Source organism: Rhododendron vialii, chromosome 3a, assembly GCF_030253575.1.
Source record: "Rhododendron vialii isolate Sample 1 chromosome 3a, ASM3025357v1".
NCBI classification, from domain to species: Eukaryota; Viridiplantae; Streptophyta; class Magnoliopsida; order Ericales; family Ericaceae; genus Rhododendron; species Rhododendron vialii.
This window is the reverse complement of record NC_080559.1, coordinates 299,879-317,378: the sequence shown is the minus strand read 5'-3', so window position 1 is coordinate 317,378 and position 17,500 is coordinate 299,879. Positions and strand designations below refer to the sequence as shown.

The window sequence follows — 17,500 nt, the reverse complement described above, 5'->3', positions numbered from 1 at the left end:
ATTCCACTTTCACAAGAATTTGCTACAAAACAATATTCCTGCAGTAATTTCTTGACATGGAGCCCAAGATTCAAATCTTCTAAAAAGCCACATCTATATAATACAACAAAACATGTTACGTGCCTTATTTGCTTTGCAAGGGAAAATCTTACAAAATTGCGAGTCTATTTGGGCTTCAAAAGAATAATAAAAATGTCATAAAGAAAGAGAAAAAGCCAATTCACCTACAACACAAATCAGTTTTGCGCTAATCATGGGAGTTCTTGAACTTGTACTGTACATATGGAAGTTAGCGATTCCATCGATATTGTGAAGCAGGAGCGCCACTCAAGCTATGCTTAATAGATATCTTCCCTTAATCAGCTGTTTGCCCCATTGAAGGACTCTCTCTCTCCGGTTTCGTCCCGATTGCTTCCAACCACACATCTGTTTTGTACACAAGGGGCCAGGTTGGCGAATCTTGTGCAGGGACTTCTTCACTCTGTAAAAGCAAGAAGCGAAGATAATGTCCCTGTCTTGTATTTTTTGAAAATTCCTTCTCTTGGAGGCTTGGAGGGCCATTTCTTCAGAAAACCGGTAACCAGGAAAATGAGACTCAGTTCAAGGCATAATGAACTCGTTCAAGAAGTCGAACCACCTGGTTAACAGTAATTGGTGCAGGCGAAGAAGGTGGCTTTGAACTCAACATCACTGTATCTGGTGAACCAAGTGGTAACTCTAGCACCGCCTCTTGTTGCATACTTGTAAGCTCCAAGAACTGAGCTAACATATCCCCATCAAGTATCTTGGGTACTCCAGCCTGCCAAAAAAACCAAAACAAAGTGTTTGCCATCTTGAAAAAAAATCCAATGCAACCAGAACGTTGGAGAATGTCACCAAGAAAAGAAATATGTGGTCCAACTTTGTTTCCCGGCAAAGCGGACATCATACTTATATAACATGTAGCGAGATTCATAATTATGTTCCTTATAGCTTCCTTGTTTGTAGACAAAACAGTTACACCTAGAGGAGGCCATAACAATGAGCCCACAATCTTAATGAACATAAATCTGTCCAACATATAAATGCAAGTCCATCTCGGAACATGGTCAGCCTCAACATTAACATTTTGGAGAGTGAGATTTAAAAGCAGGGCCTAAACCACAACCAGCCTTAGTTGAGATCATATCCAGTCAAATCTCTAGGTTGCATCTTGGGGCTTGAGAGTGCAGTGTGTGCTATAACCATGTTCTTATCAGAGTAGCCCACAAGAATGGTGCCAAAATAATCAATTTATAATAAGAAACCAAAGTTCTTATAGAGAAAAGGTAAAAAGAACAACAGATGAAGAAGGATGGGAAACCACATCATATAAAACTGCAACCCGCTGATATAATTCCCAGATAGCCTCTATAACATGAAGGGAAAAAAGAAGCCCTCTTACCCTGAAAGCATTAACTTCCTCATGTCAATTAGACATAACACCCTTTCTCCATGTCAGATCTTAAATAGTAGCAAACATGAATAAACTCGACGTGAATTATTGGTTTGAATGGTATCTGTAGAAAAACCAATGTAGTTCTTATTTCTTCCCAAGATTCATGAACCTATGCATTACGGACCTTCAGCAAATAAATGACCTCTATAAATTTTAAGAGTCCCAAGTATGTAAATTCATGGGCACTGCCACAAGGTTCAATTTTGTAGCTTGTATCCATCATGCTAGAAAAAATTCCAGCACAAGGACCTACATAGCGCAGGCAGGGTTGGTAAGGTTCTCAATGCCAGGTTTATAATATCAAACACTTCTCAAAGAGCATTCACACTCCTGCTCATCAAAAAGTACTAAAGATATCAGGGCGACATGATTTCTCATTTCTCTTACCGAACTTTCACGGTTGCGGAATTCATTGTGATCATTTCCTAGAATAGGAGCAGTTAGGGGATGAACCACCAGTCTAGCTTGCAAAGCTTCCAAAAGAGCATGCTCTTCCCTATAAAAGCAAGCATTTTGTCAAACAACATTTCTGCAACCCAGAACTATTTTTAGCAATAGAACAAGTAGAAGTCATAATAAAATGGGCTCTAAGCAGCATCAATACAAAGAGTCGCCATCTGTATCGCAATTAATAGAGAGAATTGGGGCTTGTGCAATTCAGGGAATATTTCAGCTAGAATCTTCAAAGGTGTTGGGATGTAAAGTTCTTGTATTTATTTTATTTTATTCTGTTTGGTGGCAGTCTCACTGTGAGCATCCTCCAGGGGTACCGCCCCTGTTGCTCGTGTTTTGTGTGTTTCTTCTTTTGGTATAAGATCTGATAACCAAAAAAACACAGAGCCACAAGTAGGTATAATCTTCACGGAGAAGATAGGGTACATGTAACTATATTTGGCTGTCATTCATACTAGGATATCAAATAAGAAACCTATACTTCAACTCCTTAGAAAGTTCTAGGCCTATCGTAGGTTGGCTTGTAGCCCACGTATACAGCAAAAAAAAAAAAAAATTTACAAGTACCATAAATCTCCCTCACTCTCACACGCTCCAAGCCTTCAGATCAACGAATACCCCTAGACTATCCATGTAATAACATCCGACAAAAAAGTCAACCTTATTACATACCTTGATATAGGAATGAAGACTATTATGCTCCCTAATAGCGTACTGGCCATAATACTATTATGAGACAAATCCATAATTGTATTAGCAACATCAAAGCCCTTCAGTATGTCATCAGCTGGTAGTTTGTACGAAAATGAACCCTACAAGGAAAGAAAATGGCGTGTTCACTAACATGAGGCAATATAAAGACAAGGTACAATCCACATAAAACAGACGGTAAATAATATCCATGGAAATATACAGAACAAAGCAGCTTATCAAGACCCATGATTCTTACTTTTCATAAAGATGCTATCAATCATATGATCTAGAAACTTCAAAATATATCAATGACTCGAATCACGCGACCATGCGAAGAGTGTGTGCCCATGTTGGGATGGTTCAAATTCCAAATAAATCAAAAGTCTTGCACATGGTTCACGTTCTCTGTTTTTATGTGAGTCCCGAAGTGCTAGCTGCTATCTCTTTATTTTTTGCCGTGACCTTCCAACTTTCTTTGTTGAGAACATGTACAATAATATTTGTTGGGAACATGTACAATAATATTAATGCATGGGTTTGGTGGGTGCTTATATAATGACATGAGGAAGAGTTGTTCGGGATTGGGGGAAAACAGTGTGTGTATGCGTGCGTGCACGTGCACGTGCGTGTGTGTGCAAGTGTAAAAGAAAAAAGCTTGAGGCCTGTGAGAGTGGGTTCTTGGTGAGAGTGGGTGTATAAGGGGTTGGGTTTGGGTCTTCAAACTCAAGAGTTTACTAATTCTCTCATAGTGAAGAACGGGATCCTCTCCGTGGAGTAGGTGGGTCGCAGGTTATTGCCGGACCACGTAAATCTTGCGTGTCTCTCTCTATTTTATATTTTATCGTACTTCCATTGGGTGCGATTGTGATTGTCTCCTGAATCTCAATTCTTGGGTGCTTCCGCGCTTTATCCCAACAGCCCACTCCATGAGAAACAATTCCTTCGTGCTTATAAACCAAATTATCCATATTTCCTACAGCAGCATGACCGCGTGAGGTCTTTAAAACATTAATTCTTACACGGAACGAAATCCTTTTCTTTTTGAATTCTATCAGTTGGCAACTTCTTGATCAAGTTAGCTGGCTTAACTGCAAAATCAGGGCGTGAAGTACCAAAGTAATATGAAGTATATAAGCGTAAGGGCACCCTCACTTCAATAGCTAGCTCTTGGGGTTGTGTTCTACCCAAGACTGTGTAACACACGACAGCCACATCTCCTATGGTAAATAGCACCACCTGACAATTAATTCCATCATCGATCTTCGTTGCATAGCTTTAAGAAGCACAGACACTTGTACAGTGACAGCCACAGACGGTTTTATTCTGCCTAACTAGGGGGGGAAAGCAATAATTTCCACCACTTCAAGGACACTTGCAGATGCATCAGTAACACTTCATGGATAAGACATGTAAAATTCTCAAGACTAGCTAAGGTTGCATCTTCTAATCAAAATTACGCACACAAATGGGTACCAAACAATATGATACGTGAACAATATGACCACAAAGGCTTGAAAGAGAGAAAAAAGAGATGTGAGAAAGTGAAAAAATAGGAGAATGCCTTACATAACAACAATGGAGCACTAACTTCCACTAGTTGCGGTCTTAGTTTAAATATATAGCTCATAATCAGATTATGCACTTCACTTTCATACCACGAAGAACAATATAGTGAGTTATCAATGTGTCCCTTCTAAGAAGCACATGCACTTCCATGTAGGAACTCCAGTACTCCTTGGACACTCCTAAAAGCATTTTAACTAATAACCGAAATGACAACATACACATTACCACCAACATGTCATCAATATTTCTTATACCCTCTGAATGCATCCTATGTGATGAATCTCCCCATCCTAAAACATTGTTTCGCATTCTTCTGAATGCAACTTACCACTATAATATGTTTAGAAACCTTTACAAAATGAGTACATAAACTATGTAATGTTCTAAAATTGTTTTGTATTCCTTAGAATGCAAATTTCATGTAAATCATATCTTCATTAATATATACTGTTCTCATGTTGTTAGAATAATGTTACTAGTATAATGTTCTCATGTTATTTCTTATTAAGTCTCATTAGAATAATTTGCTAATAAAAGTAACCCGTCAGCGTGTCCATTTCCTTGCAGTGTCACAAAACCGTGTATGTTCTACTTAGGTTGCCTCTGTATGTGCAAATTCTCAACGGTTTACAGATCAGCATACATAGCACCAGGGACATTTAGACATGACCCTGAAATGTGCATTATCTCTAGTCCTGCAGGGGCGAACACAAGGAGGTGTGAGGGGGTGCTCAGGCCCTTGCACAACTCCAAATATGCCCACATATTACCATATTTTTTCAGGTTAATTTGAAAAGTTTTATGGGATTATGGGATTGGCCCTTGCAAGTCCCTTAGTGGAAAAAAAAACCTTAAAATTCCAACATATGGGTAGAAAAAAATCCTAAAATTTCAAGTTATCAATCATTTTTTGGGCGCTCGTACAAAATAAAATGATGCATATGCATAAATATACGAGCAACCTAGTCTCTTCCTCGGACATTGCAAGGATCAATATCTACTAATGGAATATATTTTTTCTATCCATGTACAAATGCATGTGGTTTGGCCCCTATTAGGCACAAATCGTCCACTGCCAGAGTGTCCGACATGGATACATCAATCTCTAGGATTGTCAGTGCTTCATAGCTAATACTCTAAATTCTTCTGGAACAGTCTCCTATCACTTGACTTCTAGTAAACAAACTATAAGTCTGCTAATTACAAATGATAAGAAAAAGCATTAGGAGTAAAGCATACATCATCGGGTTATGCAACATATCACCGATCATGCCCAAAGGTACCCCATTAGAGTAAGTGCGCTTTACTAATATGAAAAAATGCACAGAAGTTATGCAACTGAGCAAAAAGATTATGCAGTCACGGATTCCGTTTTACATGTCTATTTATGCAACGTTTGGAATCTGTTGAAAACAGTTATTCACCATCAAAAGAGCTACTCTATTTAACTACACAAAAAGGGCCATTTCATGCTTCTTACTCTTTGTGCTAGTTCATCCGTACCCACAGGTCCTAAAGTCAAGTCAGTTTGTGGCATTGACCTAAATGAGTTTAGTTGGTAAAACAGCTAGACAATGGGTATAAGAACTTACTTTCCTGATGCTCACAGCTATCTCACCCATATAGAATGAACAACTTCGTGTTAGATTGCGTTCTGGACTTGCATTATCTGCGAGATGACATTACTGCCAATTACCGAAAGAAAAACATGCATGTATAAAATCATTGAATAAGCAAGTCAATATGCCAAAAGGAAATTAAAAGATGTAGTATCATAAAGCCAGCTCATCCTGCTGACTTCAAGAAAAGAATATTGCATCACAACCAAAAAAGATTACCCTGAGACATGACACTCCAAGCCCATAGCTTTCATTCTCATTTCCACCCAAACCCCACCTTGTGCATTAGCGCACGCAAGCGAGAGAGAGAGAGAGAGAGAGAGAGAGAGAGAGAGAGAGAGAGTTGTTTCATCTTGGCAAGAACTTCAATCGGATTTTACTCTACATTTGATCCAAACTCAATGAAGACTTGCGTCCCTGACTCCCAGGCATCTGGGTTAACTATGACCTGTTTTGCATTTTGTCTATCAAGATTGAATACTTGAATTAAACCATTTATCACTGTGGTTTTGTTTTATTCGCCTCACCTTTTTCATCAACTTGGACTAAGGCACTCTTTCTAGCTGGTTCAAGTATTAGTAACCATGTGTGGTGAATACCATCTTAGCTTCTACCACTAAATTTTATACACATCAATATAACAGCAGAAGGAGCCAGATGGGTGATCCTATCAAGCTGCATACTTCAACTTTTCTCCACCCACCAATAGAAGCACGTACTTGTCCCTCACTGGACCTCCCTCACTCTTGCCACACGTCCTCCTCCTCCATCTCCCATCACCAAACTGCCTTGGACATGTTCCACGTCATATTGAGTCATCAACTCATTCATCACCAACTCCCAGCAATCAGTTCCAACTACTGCTGCCTTCCACTGGCTGTGATTGAGAGATCATCAACAATCCTTACATCCATTTGAAGCACACAATCTTGGATATTAATACTCACATCACCCATCACTTCAACACTAATAGTGAAAAGTCCATCTTGAAAATAGATAAGAGATGAGACTGTTGCAGGAAATTTAAACTAGTTGACCTTGTTGATGTGAGACAGTATCATGTGCTTGCACTGAGACTGCGATCATTCAGTTGGCATGAATGTCCGGGGCTGGGGCCAAACTAGTTTTCTTAAATCGGCAAAAGGAACAATAGTTACAGTCTGCAGACTTTTGTGTTCGATAAAACTTTAAAGGTTTCAGAATAGACGTCTCTTACCGGAGAAAATTAAAAAAAAAAAAGAAAAAAGTTCCACATTATCAATTTTATATTTCAATTGATTTATGAGTAAGCATCAGCACTCCTATTGTCACAGGTTCTTTTCTAGCCTGATATCACTTGTTATGAAGTCTTTTTTAAAGGTTTGGTGAATTTCGAATATATGGAAATTGTTTCTAGACATTACGTTTTTTCAAGCCATTTTATGCTTTCTAATTTTGTGGGGCTTTCGTTGATGTTGTTTTGGTATTAGGTACGTTGGGTAAACTTTGTTTCTTGAATCTTGACTGAGTTATTTTGCCTATTCATGTTAGTTCCTTTGAGCTTTGTTATAGTCCAAAAACCGAATAATCCAAGTAAACCGGACCAAACCAAATAAACCAAACCGGACCAAAACTGAAGCTTGGTCTCATTCCAGTTTTGAAATCTCCAAACCAAATAAACCGATGTAGTTGTAAAACTAGTCAAAAAAACCAGAGCAAACCGATCAGATATCACCCCTACAAACAAGTGCATCAATGAATAAATTAAAATACCTTCTAACTGATTTGAACATGACAAGAGAGCAATACTCCCCTTACGATCTGAAACAACAGCAGTATCAACATCCATAAGAATACAATCAGCCACCAACCTCTGAACAGGGTCACAATAAAGTTGATCCAGTTTCCTTGCATCCTGGCATTTGAGAAAGCAGATTGGGTTGGTACGTGTTAGATAACCACTTTCGCAAGACGAGGACTTAACCCTATTTTATCACTCCAAACTATAGTTCTACTTAATCTCTAATACCAGAAGATTAAGAATGTAGACTCAAAATTTACTAAGCAAGGCTAAGGTATGGAAAACAAAATACTACATAACTGAACAGAATCACCTACAGTTAATTGCAAAATAAAATACTACATAACTAAATGGAATCACCTACAGCTAATTACCTCATGGTAGGTATAGAAAAGGATCCCATCGCGGCAATCACCAACAGCAATTCTAGTAAAGTGAGCAGTCAAAGTCATTATCATAAAGCGTGTCCTTCCTACAGCCAGCCTTCTCACCCTTTGAGAATTATCATTTGGAAAACCACAGACATAAAACTGAGACAAGAGGAAGACACACCATGATAAGACATGGATACTGCACCACCGTCATCTGAGAATCTTATAAGAAAGCATAAAAGCACCGTGCAACTTACAGCATTACCAGCAGATGCCAAGAAATAACGATCAAGGTATGGGCAGACGGCAAGTACCATTCCAGGCCATATGGTCGCACAAGCTAACCTCAAATGCCATGATTCAGTTTCTTCAACCTTAATCCCCTCAATGCTATTATCATCTGGGCTACTGCAAAGACTACTGCTTGATAGCTGTTCAGCAGCATACCCAACAATTTCACGGAAAGGCGAAGTTCGTTGAGAAGATGAACCAGCCTTTGAACAAAAGGTCATAGAAGCACTATCTGAGTTTTGCATATGTTCAAGGCAGAGGACAATCAAACGACCCCTTGTACTGCAAAAAATATGTCCGGTTAGGATGCATGCAGAACATGACACAAATTTTCGTACAACAAGATTGCGAACTATTTTCACAAGAGAGGACTTGAATAAGTATTCTGGGAAGATTTATACATAACAATGGGACAAATAAGAATCCAAAATACATAGCTACAATCACCATTAACATAAACCGTATCTTCACAAGCAACACAGAACCAGGAATATACAAGATCACTTTCATCAGCTTTTGAGCTGATAAGCTACCAATGAATGGGCATGAAGCCGCTGAGAGTCGGAGACTAATCATAAAAAATGGTTTTCCCATAAATAAATAAAAAAAAGGTGAAACTTCACGTACTAGAATGATACAACAGCAACAGAAGTACAAAATTGTGAGAGCAGAAGAGCCATTAAGGCATAGTGGATAGATTACCTTTCAGCTTCACCACTAGGCATTATAGCTGGACCAGCAGACAGACTAGTTCCAATCACCAAAACCTGTTCATTTCCAACCCTCACTAAATCCATGCATTTTCCTGTTTCCCCAGGATCAAGTCTAAAAGATGATAAAATTGACCCACTGAGCGGATCTACACAACATATATCAGAGGAAGATGAATCATGGCTTAGTTCAGTCCTCATTACAAGCAACAACCTACTTTCACTGTGATATAAAACCTTGCGGGGAGTGCCTCCAAGATGAAACTTCTGCACATTAAGCCTTTTTGTGTGCACCATTTCCACCTACAGTGGCAGGAACGAAAATCATTCATGCACATACCATTAACCAAAGGAAAGACGTTTGAGAAACAAACATTAAAGCATCATTAGATAATAGAAACAGAACCAACCGCTACTACAGAACCCATTGGTCAAATTCTTGTTCCAAAAATACTCAACTCAGCGTATCAAATTTTGAACACTGTCCGCAATAATGAACATTATATGCAGTTTGTACCAATAACACAGGTATCATTCAAACCCAGTCTCCAACAAATAGATATGGAGATGTAAGCGAGAAGAATTTAGCAATGTGTAAGATCTAAAGAGTCTAAAATAGGACGACCGTTTAAGGAATCATACGAATTAAAGAAGTATACCACCATCATAACATTATAGTCATCACTGCAAAGATTCATATCAATGAAAAAGTATCCTCAGTGTGCAGATACAAATCCACTATACCATATAAACAACAGAATGCGACTCTTACCAAATGAAGACTGTTTTCTGCAACAAATAGAATTCCTTTGGGGCATTCAACAGAACTAACAGGGGTTACGTGTGTTGAAGGTTGAAAAGAAATCGATGTATATGACAGGCTGTGCCTGGCAGTTTGCAGTAACCAAGGCCTATCACTGAGGGCAATTATGTCCGCATCGAGGGAATCACTCAATGGAATTAGGAAGGCAGGAGTAATGCCAATGCGGCGTATTGCAATTAGCTGTAGATGAACAGGATTGTCCCTTGACTTATCAGACAAATCAAACCCTCCAGTCTTCAATAAGGAAGCATCCAAGTTCACCAAACAGGAACTGATGCAAGGCCTCTGATTGGAGGATACAAATGAGAACATTGTGGACGTAGCAGGCCATTCAAATCGAAGTAGCATTCCATTCCTCAATCCTGAAAGAACATAGAGCCGATCAACTAATACAAGCCTTACATCTTGAGGAACACAACCACTAATCGCAGTTCCTACGGTGTTTGTTAAAGAAATGGACCCCACACCAAGAACTTGTAGACCTTTATTTGGTTGAAAAGACAACACTTCCACTGAAGGCTTGTGTGTACCAATAACAAAGGTATTACTAATGTCAACCCCAGCCGGAAGGATATCTATTACTCCCTTATCCCCCATATAATCGCGTGAAGTCAATGGTTTTTGCTCAAAATGCTTCCAAGGAATAGAAACACAGGATAATTCATTCTGCAATTGCACATGTTGCATTTCATATACTTCCCAATGACACGCTGATAGAGATCGGACCCCAAGAATAAACAAGAAGCTTGGACTGGAAGTAGCTACAACTATCAAATGATGTCCAACGGCCCCCAAACTGATATTAATATTATCAGGAGACCAAGATGTACAAATTGGAGATGAAAAAGGACTAGCTTCAGGCTGGGAAGCAACAATAGGTAAACAAAGCCTAACAGAATTTTGGTATATCTGGACCAGCAAACCATCATCCACAAGGCCACATGCCAAGGTACAAACATCAGGCTGGAAACCAACTATGTCAGTCACGTCCGTAAAGCTTATGCCAACTGATAGCACCCTTGTTTGTTCAACAAATGATAACACTAGCAAGGAATGATACAAATCACTTGCTTTCATCTTTACTGTCCAGGTACCAGTTATTCCTTGATAAATTGGGGCAGTCCTCAACAGCTTTTCTACACTGATGCCACTTCGAATAATCCTCAAAGATCCTTCTGGTGCCATCCCACAGCAAGCAAATACTTGATCATGTTTCTCATCATGGTAATCCATGACTGATATATCTAAGATTGGTGCAATGTTTTGAATAGGACTTCTGTAATCTAGCCTTCCATCTTCCAACTTCAAGACCATCCCATCTCCCATCTCAACAAGTGCAGCCAAAAATCCATCTTCGACCCATAATAGTGCTTTGCATGGAAGACCTTTGTAGAGACATTCAGATAGATCAACTCTGGGGCCATTAGAATCAAAAGTAATTTCAAACATAAAAAGTTCTCCGCTATCTACACAAAAAATCATCCTTGGATTCTCTCCATTTCCTGGTTCCCAACTCCATGAGCACACGTGGTTCGAGATTGACTTCAGATTGTCACATTCTCCATCTATACTCATGGGATCATCATTTTTAAGCAAGTCACCCAGCTCCAGTAACGCAGAGGCAGCTACATTAAATATTTCATCAGCATCATGTACTCTACATGATTCTTCAACAAAATTATGTTCCTCCACTGAACTAGGCAAAAAACTTAAGGTTATTCTATGGACACAGCAAGGGTTGTGAGCATCCCTGAGATCCATTAAGAGAGCATCACCAACCCTGAACAGAAAGGCAAATCCATAAGAATGAGGAACTTCAACCACATTATGTGCTAAAGGTCCAGCTTCAGCATACTGAGAAATTACATGAACAGCATGTTCCTTCATATTCCATTCCAATAACAAAAGCTCATTCAGGAATGATCCCCTCCTGCAGCAGCCAAAAATAGCCTTCTAAGCATTCAAACAAACTCATAGACACGCAAATAACCTGAACAGACCACAACTGGGGCGAAAAAGCTGAAGAAACAAGAGAACGAGTAGCCATCCCACGGCCACTAAAACAATGGAAATACGAATATCAAGCCTAAGTATTCGCAACGTATCATCATACCTATTCAATATAATGGCTAATACAGGGTTGTGCTCCTTACTTGCATACCGAAAATCTCTGGAAATAAAGCACATGCTCCATATGGTACCACAAATACTGGTGAGACCTCTGGAAGTACTTGAATCCTCTTCACTTTCAGAAGGATAAAATATTCTCTGAAATGATTGCACGGGGAATGCATTTTATTAGCTCCATATGAGATGGTCATTTCATCAACATAAAAAAAATGAAGAAAAAAAAAAACAAGTAACTCTGCCTTGTCAATGATATCACTGCCCGCAGACATTGAAACTGAGAACATAGCCAATCGATCCTCATATGCACTAGCAGCAATGAAGCAGCCACTGCAAAGACAAGCATAAGAAATGCTACATCAATAAAAATTACAGATTCATGGCTTTGCTAATTGCTACCCTCCCAGCCATGTACATACTCCCGACATAACAAAAGTATTTCCGTCAGTTCCTTTATTTTGAACAGTGATTTTTTTTATAATTAATCTTTGAAAGTGTTACAAAGACTAAAAGGAGCAAGGAGAAAGGCAACAAGTGCCCATCCGAGACCCAAACCTTTGATTGGCAATGTGCAAACCAAGGAGAAAACCCCAACGGCCAAAGCCCAACACGTAAAATCCACTACAAGATAAAGAGGAGACAAACAAAAGTTTTATCGCATCACTTTGTCTTTCGGGGGTTGACGGTGGGAGCATGAAGCATAGACCAGCAGGTAACCAGATCAAGTTGCACAAATAACAAAATCTATTCCTGACTTCTTTATGTACAAAACATCCAAGGCCATTGATAAATATTATTTTCTAGCAAGAAGGCAACTTACGAAGAATCAACAGCCAGCATCCTTCCAACCTGATACCTTGAGTTGCCAGGAGCAGAAAGTTGTATATGTGTCAATGGGAAAAACCTATACAACAATAAATGTAAAGCAAAAGTAAGGGTCATGTTAATAAAACAATTCTTACAAAATGGTCTCGGACAGCTCATGCTTTTTCCAAGAAAACAAATATAGCAATACTTAGAGCAGGAAAATAAAGACCTGTGCATTTCATTAGAAAATGTGAGAAATGAAAGCTTCCCAGAATCAGAAATAACCACCAGAAGGTCTTTCCCCGTCATCTACAAAAGCAAACCAGAGTGAGAGATAGAGCCGAGAAAATCCTCCCGAGAACAACTTGATAACTACTGGCATCATAGAACACACATACTCCCACCGGCAATTACCTTCTGACTATAGAATAATCTGAAAGAAATTCTATAGAATTCCTTCAATGATCAATGAAACCCAGAAATAATTTCATCAACAATTAGGTAAATTTGAACAAACAAACAGACCTGTGGGCTTCTCGCATGAAGGTCCTCATTCCATGGTAGAATGGCGAGATCTTTTATAGTGCCAAATACCGGCTGCTCACAGATGGATTGTGCAATTCCATCTTCATCAACTACCACCAATTCTATGGATGTCTCCTGAAAGAAATGTCATTCAAAAACCATGCATACGATTAAGCAAGTGGTAGAATGGTACATCATTGCAACTCGCAAAGTAAACACCTACTCAGACAAGAGGGAGAGAGAGAGAGAAAGAGACTTTCCAAAAGCAGGTTTAAGAATCATGTTGAACATGATGCATCATTACAGAATAAAGTTAACATACAAAAAGATGTAAGCTTTGATAACTCATGCATGTCAAGACATTATAAAATAAAATGCCTTAATTATAAAGTTTATCTAATTTTTTCCCTTAGATAAAGGTGAACAATGCCAAACTATACGGTCTCAATTCGGATATATACATGCCAATACATGCACAATGCCCATTCACATCCACACGCATAATTAACATACAAAAAGCAATTTTAGCTAAAAATTAATGATAAAGATGCTAAAGAATATTCAGAACAAGCCAACCTAGCACACCTTGTTTCCCAACAATCATGACAAGAAGAGCAAAGACTGCATAGCATATTAGAATTACGCAACCCATCAGGAAAGCCATAAGCTTGTGCTCAGCTCACTCTCTGAATTACCCATGAGCTTGTGCTCAGATCACTCTGTGAATTACTCAGTACTTGTAGGTACCTGTATGTCAGGTCCAAACTGGCCCTGCCTAGGAAGGCTCCCTGGCCATTATATCTACACGCGCGCGTGCGCGCACACACACATCTCATGTTTACGGTTCTTAATTTTACATCCTCCAAACTTTTCAATGCATCAAAATAAAGCTGAGTAACGATCAATTTCACTGAATTACAAAGGATATGTTATGTACTCCACAAGTGTGCAACAAAACCTACGCGCTGGATACAAGTGCATGTATAGAGAGGGAAGATAGAACAGACCTTGCCGAAGACGACGTCGTTGGAGGAAGGAGAGCGGATGTGGCCTTGGACAACCTGAAGAACAACGGTACCTCTGAGTACACACTTGGCGAGGTAGTGGACGCCGTTGGATCGAGACTTGGCCGACGATGACTCTTCCTCTGACACCGCCATTATTTATTCAAGTCCTCGAAGCTTTATTATTAGGTTTTACGCTCCGCTGAAAAACGAGGGCAGAAAATTCTAGGGTTGCATAACAGGAGTTTTTGTGAGAAGTGTTTCATGTGTCTCTCGATTAGACCATCAGATGTCAAGAGAGAGAGAGAGAGAGAGAGAGAGAGAGGTGTGGGGGAGTTTTGGAGGATATCTATGGAGTTGGTTGGGGAAGCAATTATGGGGGGAGATATCAATGGAGTTGGGAGCTTTGTGGGAGTGTGAATTTGGTTGTAAACCGAGACGAAACCGTACTGTTACTGTGGCACACTTCTGCAAAAGACTTTTGGTGGCTCTTACTTTTTTTGGCAACGGATTTCCATGCATTCGGGAAGTAAGAAAAAATTAGCATCGTAAGTGTAAAGGTGTTTTAATTAATTCATTTTAATAAAAAAAAATAATAATGACATTAACAAATAGGACAGTGAAAAAATTATTAGCTTTTTTTTTTATAAAACGGTGGCGGTTCAAAACTTAACAAGCTAGCTCCACATATCACCCAAAAAAAAAAAAATTTAGGCTCCGTTCCAGAAATCTTCTTAAAAAATAAATACTTATTTTAAAACTTCTCAAAGAAAAATAAGAAGGGTTGTTCCAGAAAACTCAAATAAGCAGCTTATTTCACATTTTCAAACTCAAAAATAACGTAAATGAAAAATAATTTTTCAATTTTTTTTGCACCGTATTAAAAATCTTAATGAGATCTATCAAATAAGATCCATATTGATAGGGAAATTATTTGCGTAAACATATAATTTTTAAGCTTAAAGTTGTCTTAACAAAAAAATAAGTACTTACTTCTTATTTTGTGGAACAAGCCTTATTATTGAACAAAAAATAAGAACTTATTCAAGTTCTGGAATGGGACCTTAATGAGCTCGAAAATATATTTAAATTTTAGGATGTTTATGAGATGAGCTCAATTAAAACCAATTTTAATTGAGCTCAACATGAGTCGATGCAGAGTATCTAGAAATTTATTCTTGGCTTTATTGTTGGATTAATCTCCTTGTATTTGGATTTTTAGGCCTGTTATAATGTTTGGGCGGGCTTTTAAGTCTTTTATGATGTTTGGGCTGCATCTCATTTGGTCTTTATTATTTTATTTGAGTTTGTGGCCTTTAGGTAATGGGCTTTGGCCATTGGGTTTTTCTTTAATTGGCATTTGTCAATCAATGATTTGGGTCTTGGATGGACACCTATTGGCTCCCTATGGTTTTTGTAATCTTTCAAAGATTATTTTTTTTAAAAAATAAATCATTGTTCAAATAAAAAGGCTAGAAATTTGTATATACAAGTATAAGTCAAAACAAGTCAAATAATAACTTGCTTGAGTTTGATTTAAAAACATAACGAGTCTAAAAAAAATTTCCAGTCTTGTTTGTTTATGTAACAAAATATACTATATGACTTTCCATTTGCTAGTGCATAATGAGGGCTAACTAAGCTAATTCAAGTGTTTGGAAAAATGTCTCCTCCAATTGGGATACTTTTTAACACTCATTTTTGGCCAAATTTTAAAAAGAGGGTATATTGAAGAATTAATGGCCAAAATACTATTTTTGGGCCTTAGTTACAATTATGGTGGACTACAATTGGGCCAAGTTTGATTTGGAAGGGCTGAAAGGGGTTAATGGACCGCATTAATATTTGGAGCATGGCCTAATTAGTCAAGGCCCAAATTAGTTTTCAGAGTTAGGCCTATTCTTAGGCTTATTCAGCCCAATTGAGTCCAGATTAGGTTCAGGCCTTGGCCCAAACTAATCAAAGCTCGAACAAGTTTTTCAGACCTATTTAGCCCAATAGGGCCAAGATTCGTTTTTCAGGTCTGAGCCTAATTTTTCAGATTTATTTAGGCCTGAAAATGAAGAAGTCAAGAAGGCCATAAGCTGCTTAGTAATGTTTGGGAAGCAAGCTGCTCACAAACAGCTCGAAAGCGTAGAAGGTTCTCTCTAGCAGGTCTAAGTAAGCTGCTCACAAGCAGTCTAAGACCTACAGGCATTTTCCTTCAGCATGAGCAAGGACACATGGCATTCGTGCAATCCATGTGGTCTAAGCAGCCCAATCAAGCCTGCACAATCAACTTACTTAGTCTTGCTTGGTCTTTTATTACAAGAAAAAGAGGGCACAAGTACCAAAAATGCCTTTTGACTTGAATCTTCTGATATAAGGAATCAATTTAGAGCCTTCAAGGGTCCGCAAGAGACAAAAAGTGGCTGAAAAGACTCTCATTTACGAAAAAGTTTCAACTTTTAGCCTTAAAATGTCCCAAAACCCTCTTTTTGGCAAGTACCTATGCAAAAAGAAAGAATTAAGGCCTAAAATAGTTGATTTCAGGCCTCAAGCAAAGCTTGTTGGCGAAGTCTTGGAGTAGGAAGCAAGACATGGACATACGGCAGCCATGCAAGAAGGCACGTGGAGGCCATGCAAGCACCTCAAAGCCACACAAGATGATGCCGGTCAAAGTCCTTGAAATTATTCAAGAAGTCATTGCGTCAATCGAAGAGTCTTTTTAAGTTTCTAGAGTCAAACACATCTTCCAATTAGTTTATGGTCAAGTCTTTTTAATTTTTGTATTGGAAATCTAAGTTTATTTTTCCTATGTTGGAGGGATGTTCCAACAAGTCCTATTTATATCATTTCCTATGAATGAAATCATTAGAGAGTGTGTTTGAATTAAAATAGCCTTTGGCTTGTGAGAAGATAATTCTTCTTGTAACTCTTATCCTTTGGTGGATTCCAATAGGTGGCGAGTTTCCCCGTTTCTGTATCTCTTAGGTGGATTCCTTTGAGTGGTGAGCGGTTCCCTACGCCCTGTATCCCTAGTTAAATCCTCGGGTGGTGATATCTGTATCCCGTTGATTCCTAACTTGGATGGTGAGCGATTATCCCTTTATCCCTTTTTACCTTTCTTCCGTCCCATCTGAAAAAATCCGCCGTCACAAGACCTATGTTGCTGCCTATGAATACCATAATTGAAGGACTTAGCAAAGGTCTCCGAGTCAATTAAGTCCACGGCTTACTGAAATTATCTTTATTTTCCAGCAAAATTTGTTACT

The 17,500-nt window shown here is 38.7% G+C and overlaps 1 protein-coding gene across 3 annotated transcripts; it reads right to left on the bottom strand.

Annotated features, from left to right (window-relative positions):
- Positions 1-69: 69 nt before the first annotated feature.
- LOC131318827 (uncharacterized) lies at positions 70-14,675 on the bottom strand. 3 transcript variants are annotated; one of them, XM_058348819.1, is made up of 15 exons: positions 14,250-14,664; positions 13,243-13,377; positions 12,947-13,026; positions 12,731-12,814; positions 12,153-12,240; positions 11,897-12,051; positions 9,733-11,713; positions 8,953-9,263; positions 8,217-8,532; positions 7,963-8,118; positions 7,561-7,702; positions 5,782-5,858; positions 2,603-2,742; positions 1,865-1,973; positions 70-799 (listed from the first exon to the last, which is right to left on the bottom strand). In XM_058348819.1, exons 1-15 carry the CDS (start codon positions 14,400-14,402, stop codon positions 596-598), a joined length of 4,131 nt encoding a protein of 1,376 aa, XP_058204802.1. In that variant the 5' UTR covers positions 14,403-14,664; the 3' UTR covers positions 70-595. The 3 variants fall into 3 exon arrangements, 2 of the variants coding, with proteins under 2 accessions (XP_058204802.1, XP_058204803.1); XM_058348820.1 differs by lacking the exons at positions 12,731-12,814; positions 12,947-13,026; positions 13,243-13,377; positions 14,250-14,664 and having other exon boundaries at positions 11,937-12,051; XR_009197822.1 differs by lacking the exons at positions 70-799; positions 1,865-1,973; positions 2,603-2,742; positions 5,782-5,858 and having other exon boundaries at positions 7,563-7,702; positions 8,225-8,532; positions 14,250-14,675.
- Positions 14,676-17,500: the final 2,825 nt, after the last annotated feature.

Bases quoted from the DNA above. Each gene is read 5' to 3' on its own strand.
- LOC131318827 (XM_058348819.1), bottom strand. From the start codon at position 14,402: ATGGCGGTGTCAGAGGAAGAGTCATCGTCGGCCAAGTCTCGATCCAAC. The intron at 13,378-14,249 runs GTCTGTTCTATC...CATTTCTTTCAG, and splicing joins ACGACGTCGTCTTCGGCAAG to GAGACATCCATAGAATTGGT. The intron at 8,119-8,216 runs GTAAGTTGCACG...CTCTTGTCTCAG, and splicing joins TGGCATCTGCTGGTAATGCT to TTTTATGTCTGTGGTTTTCC.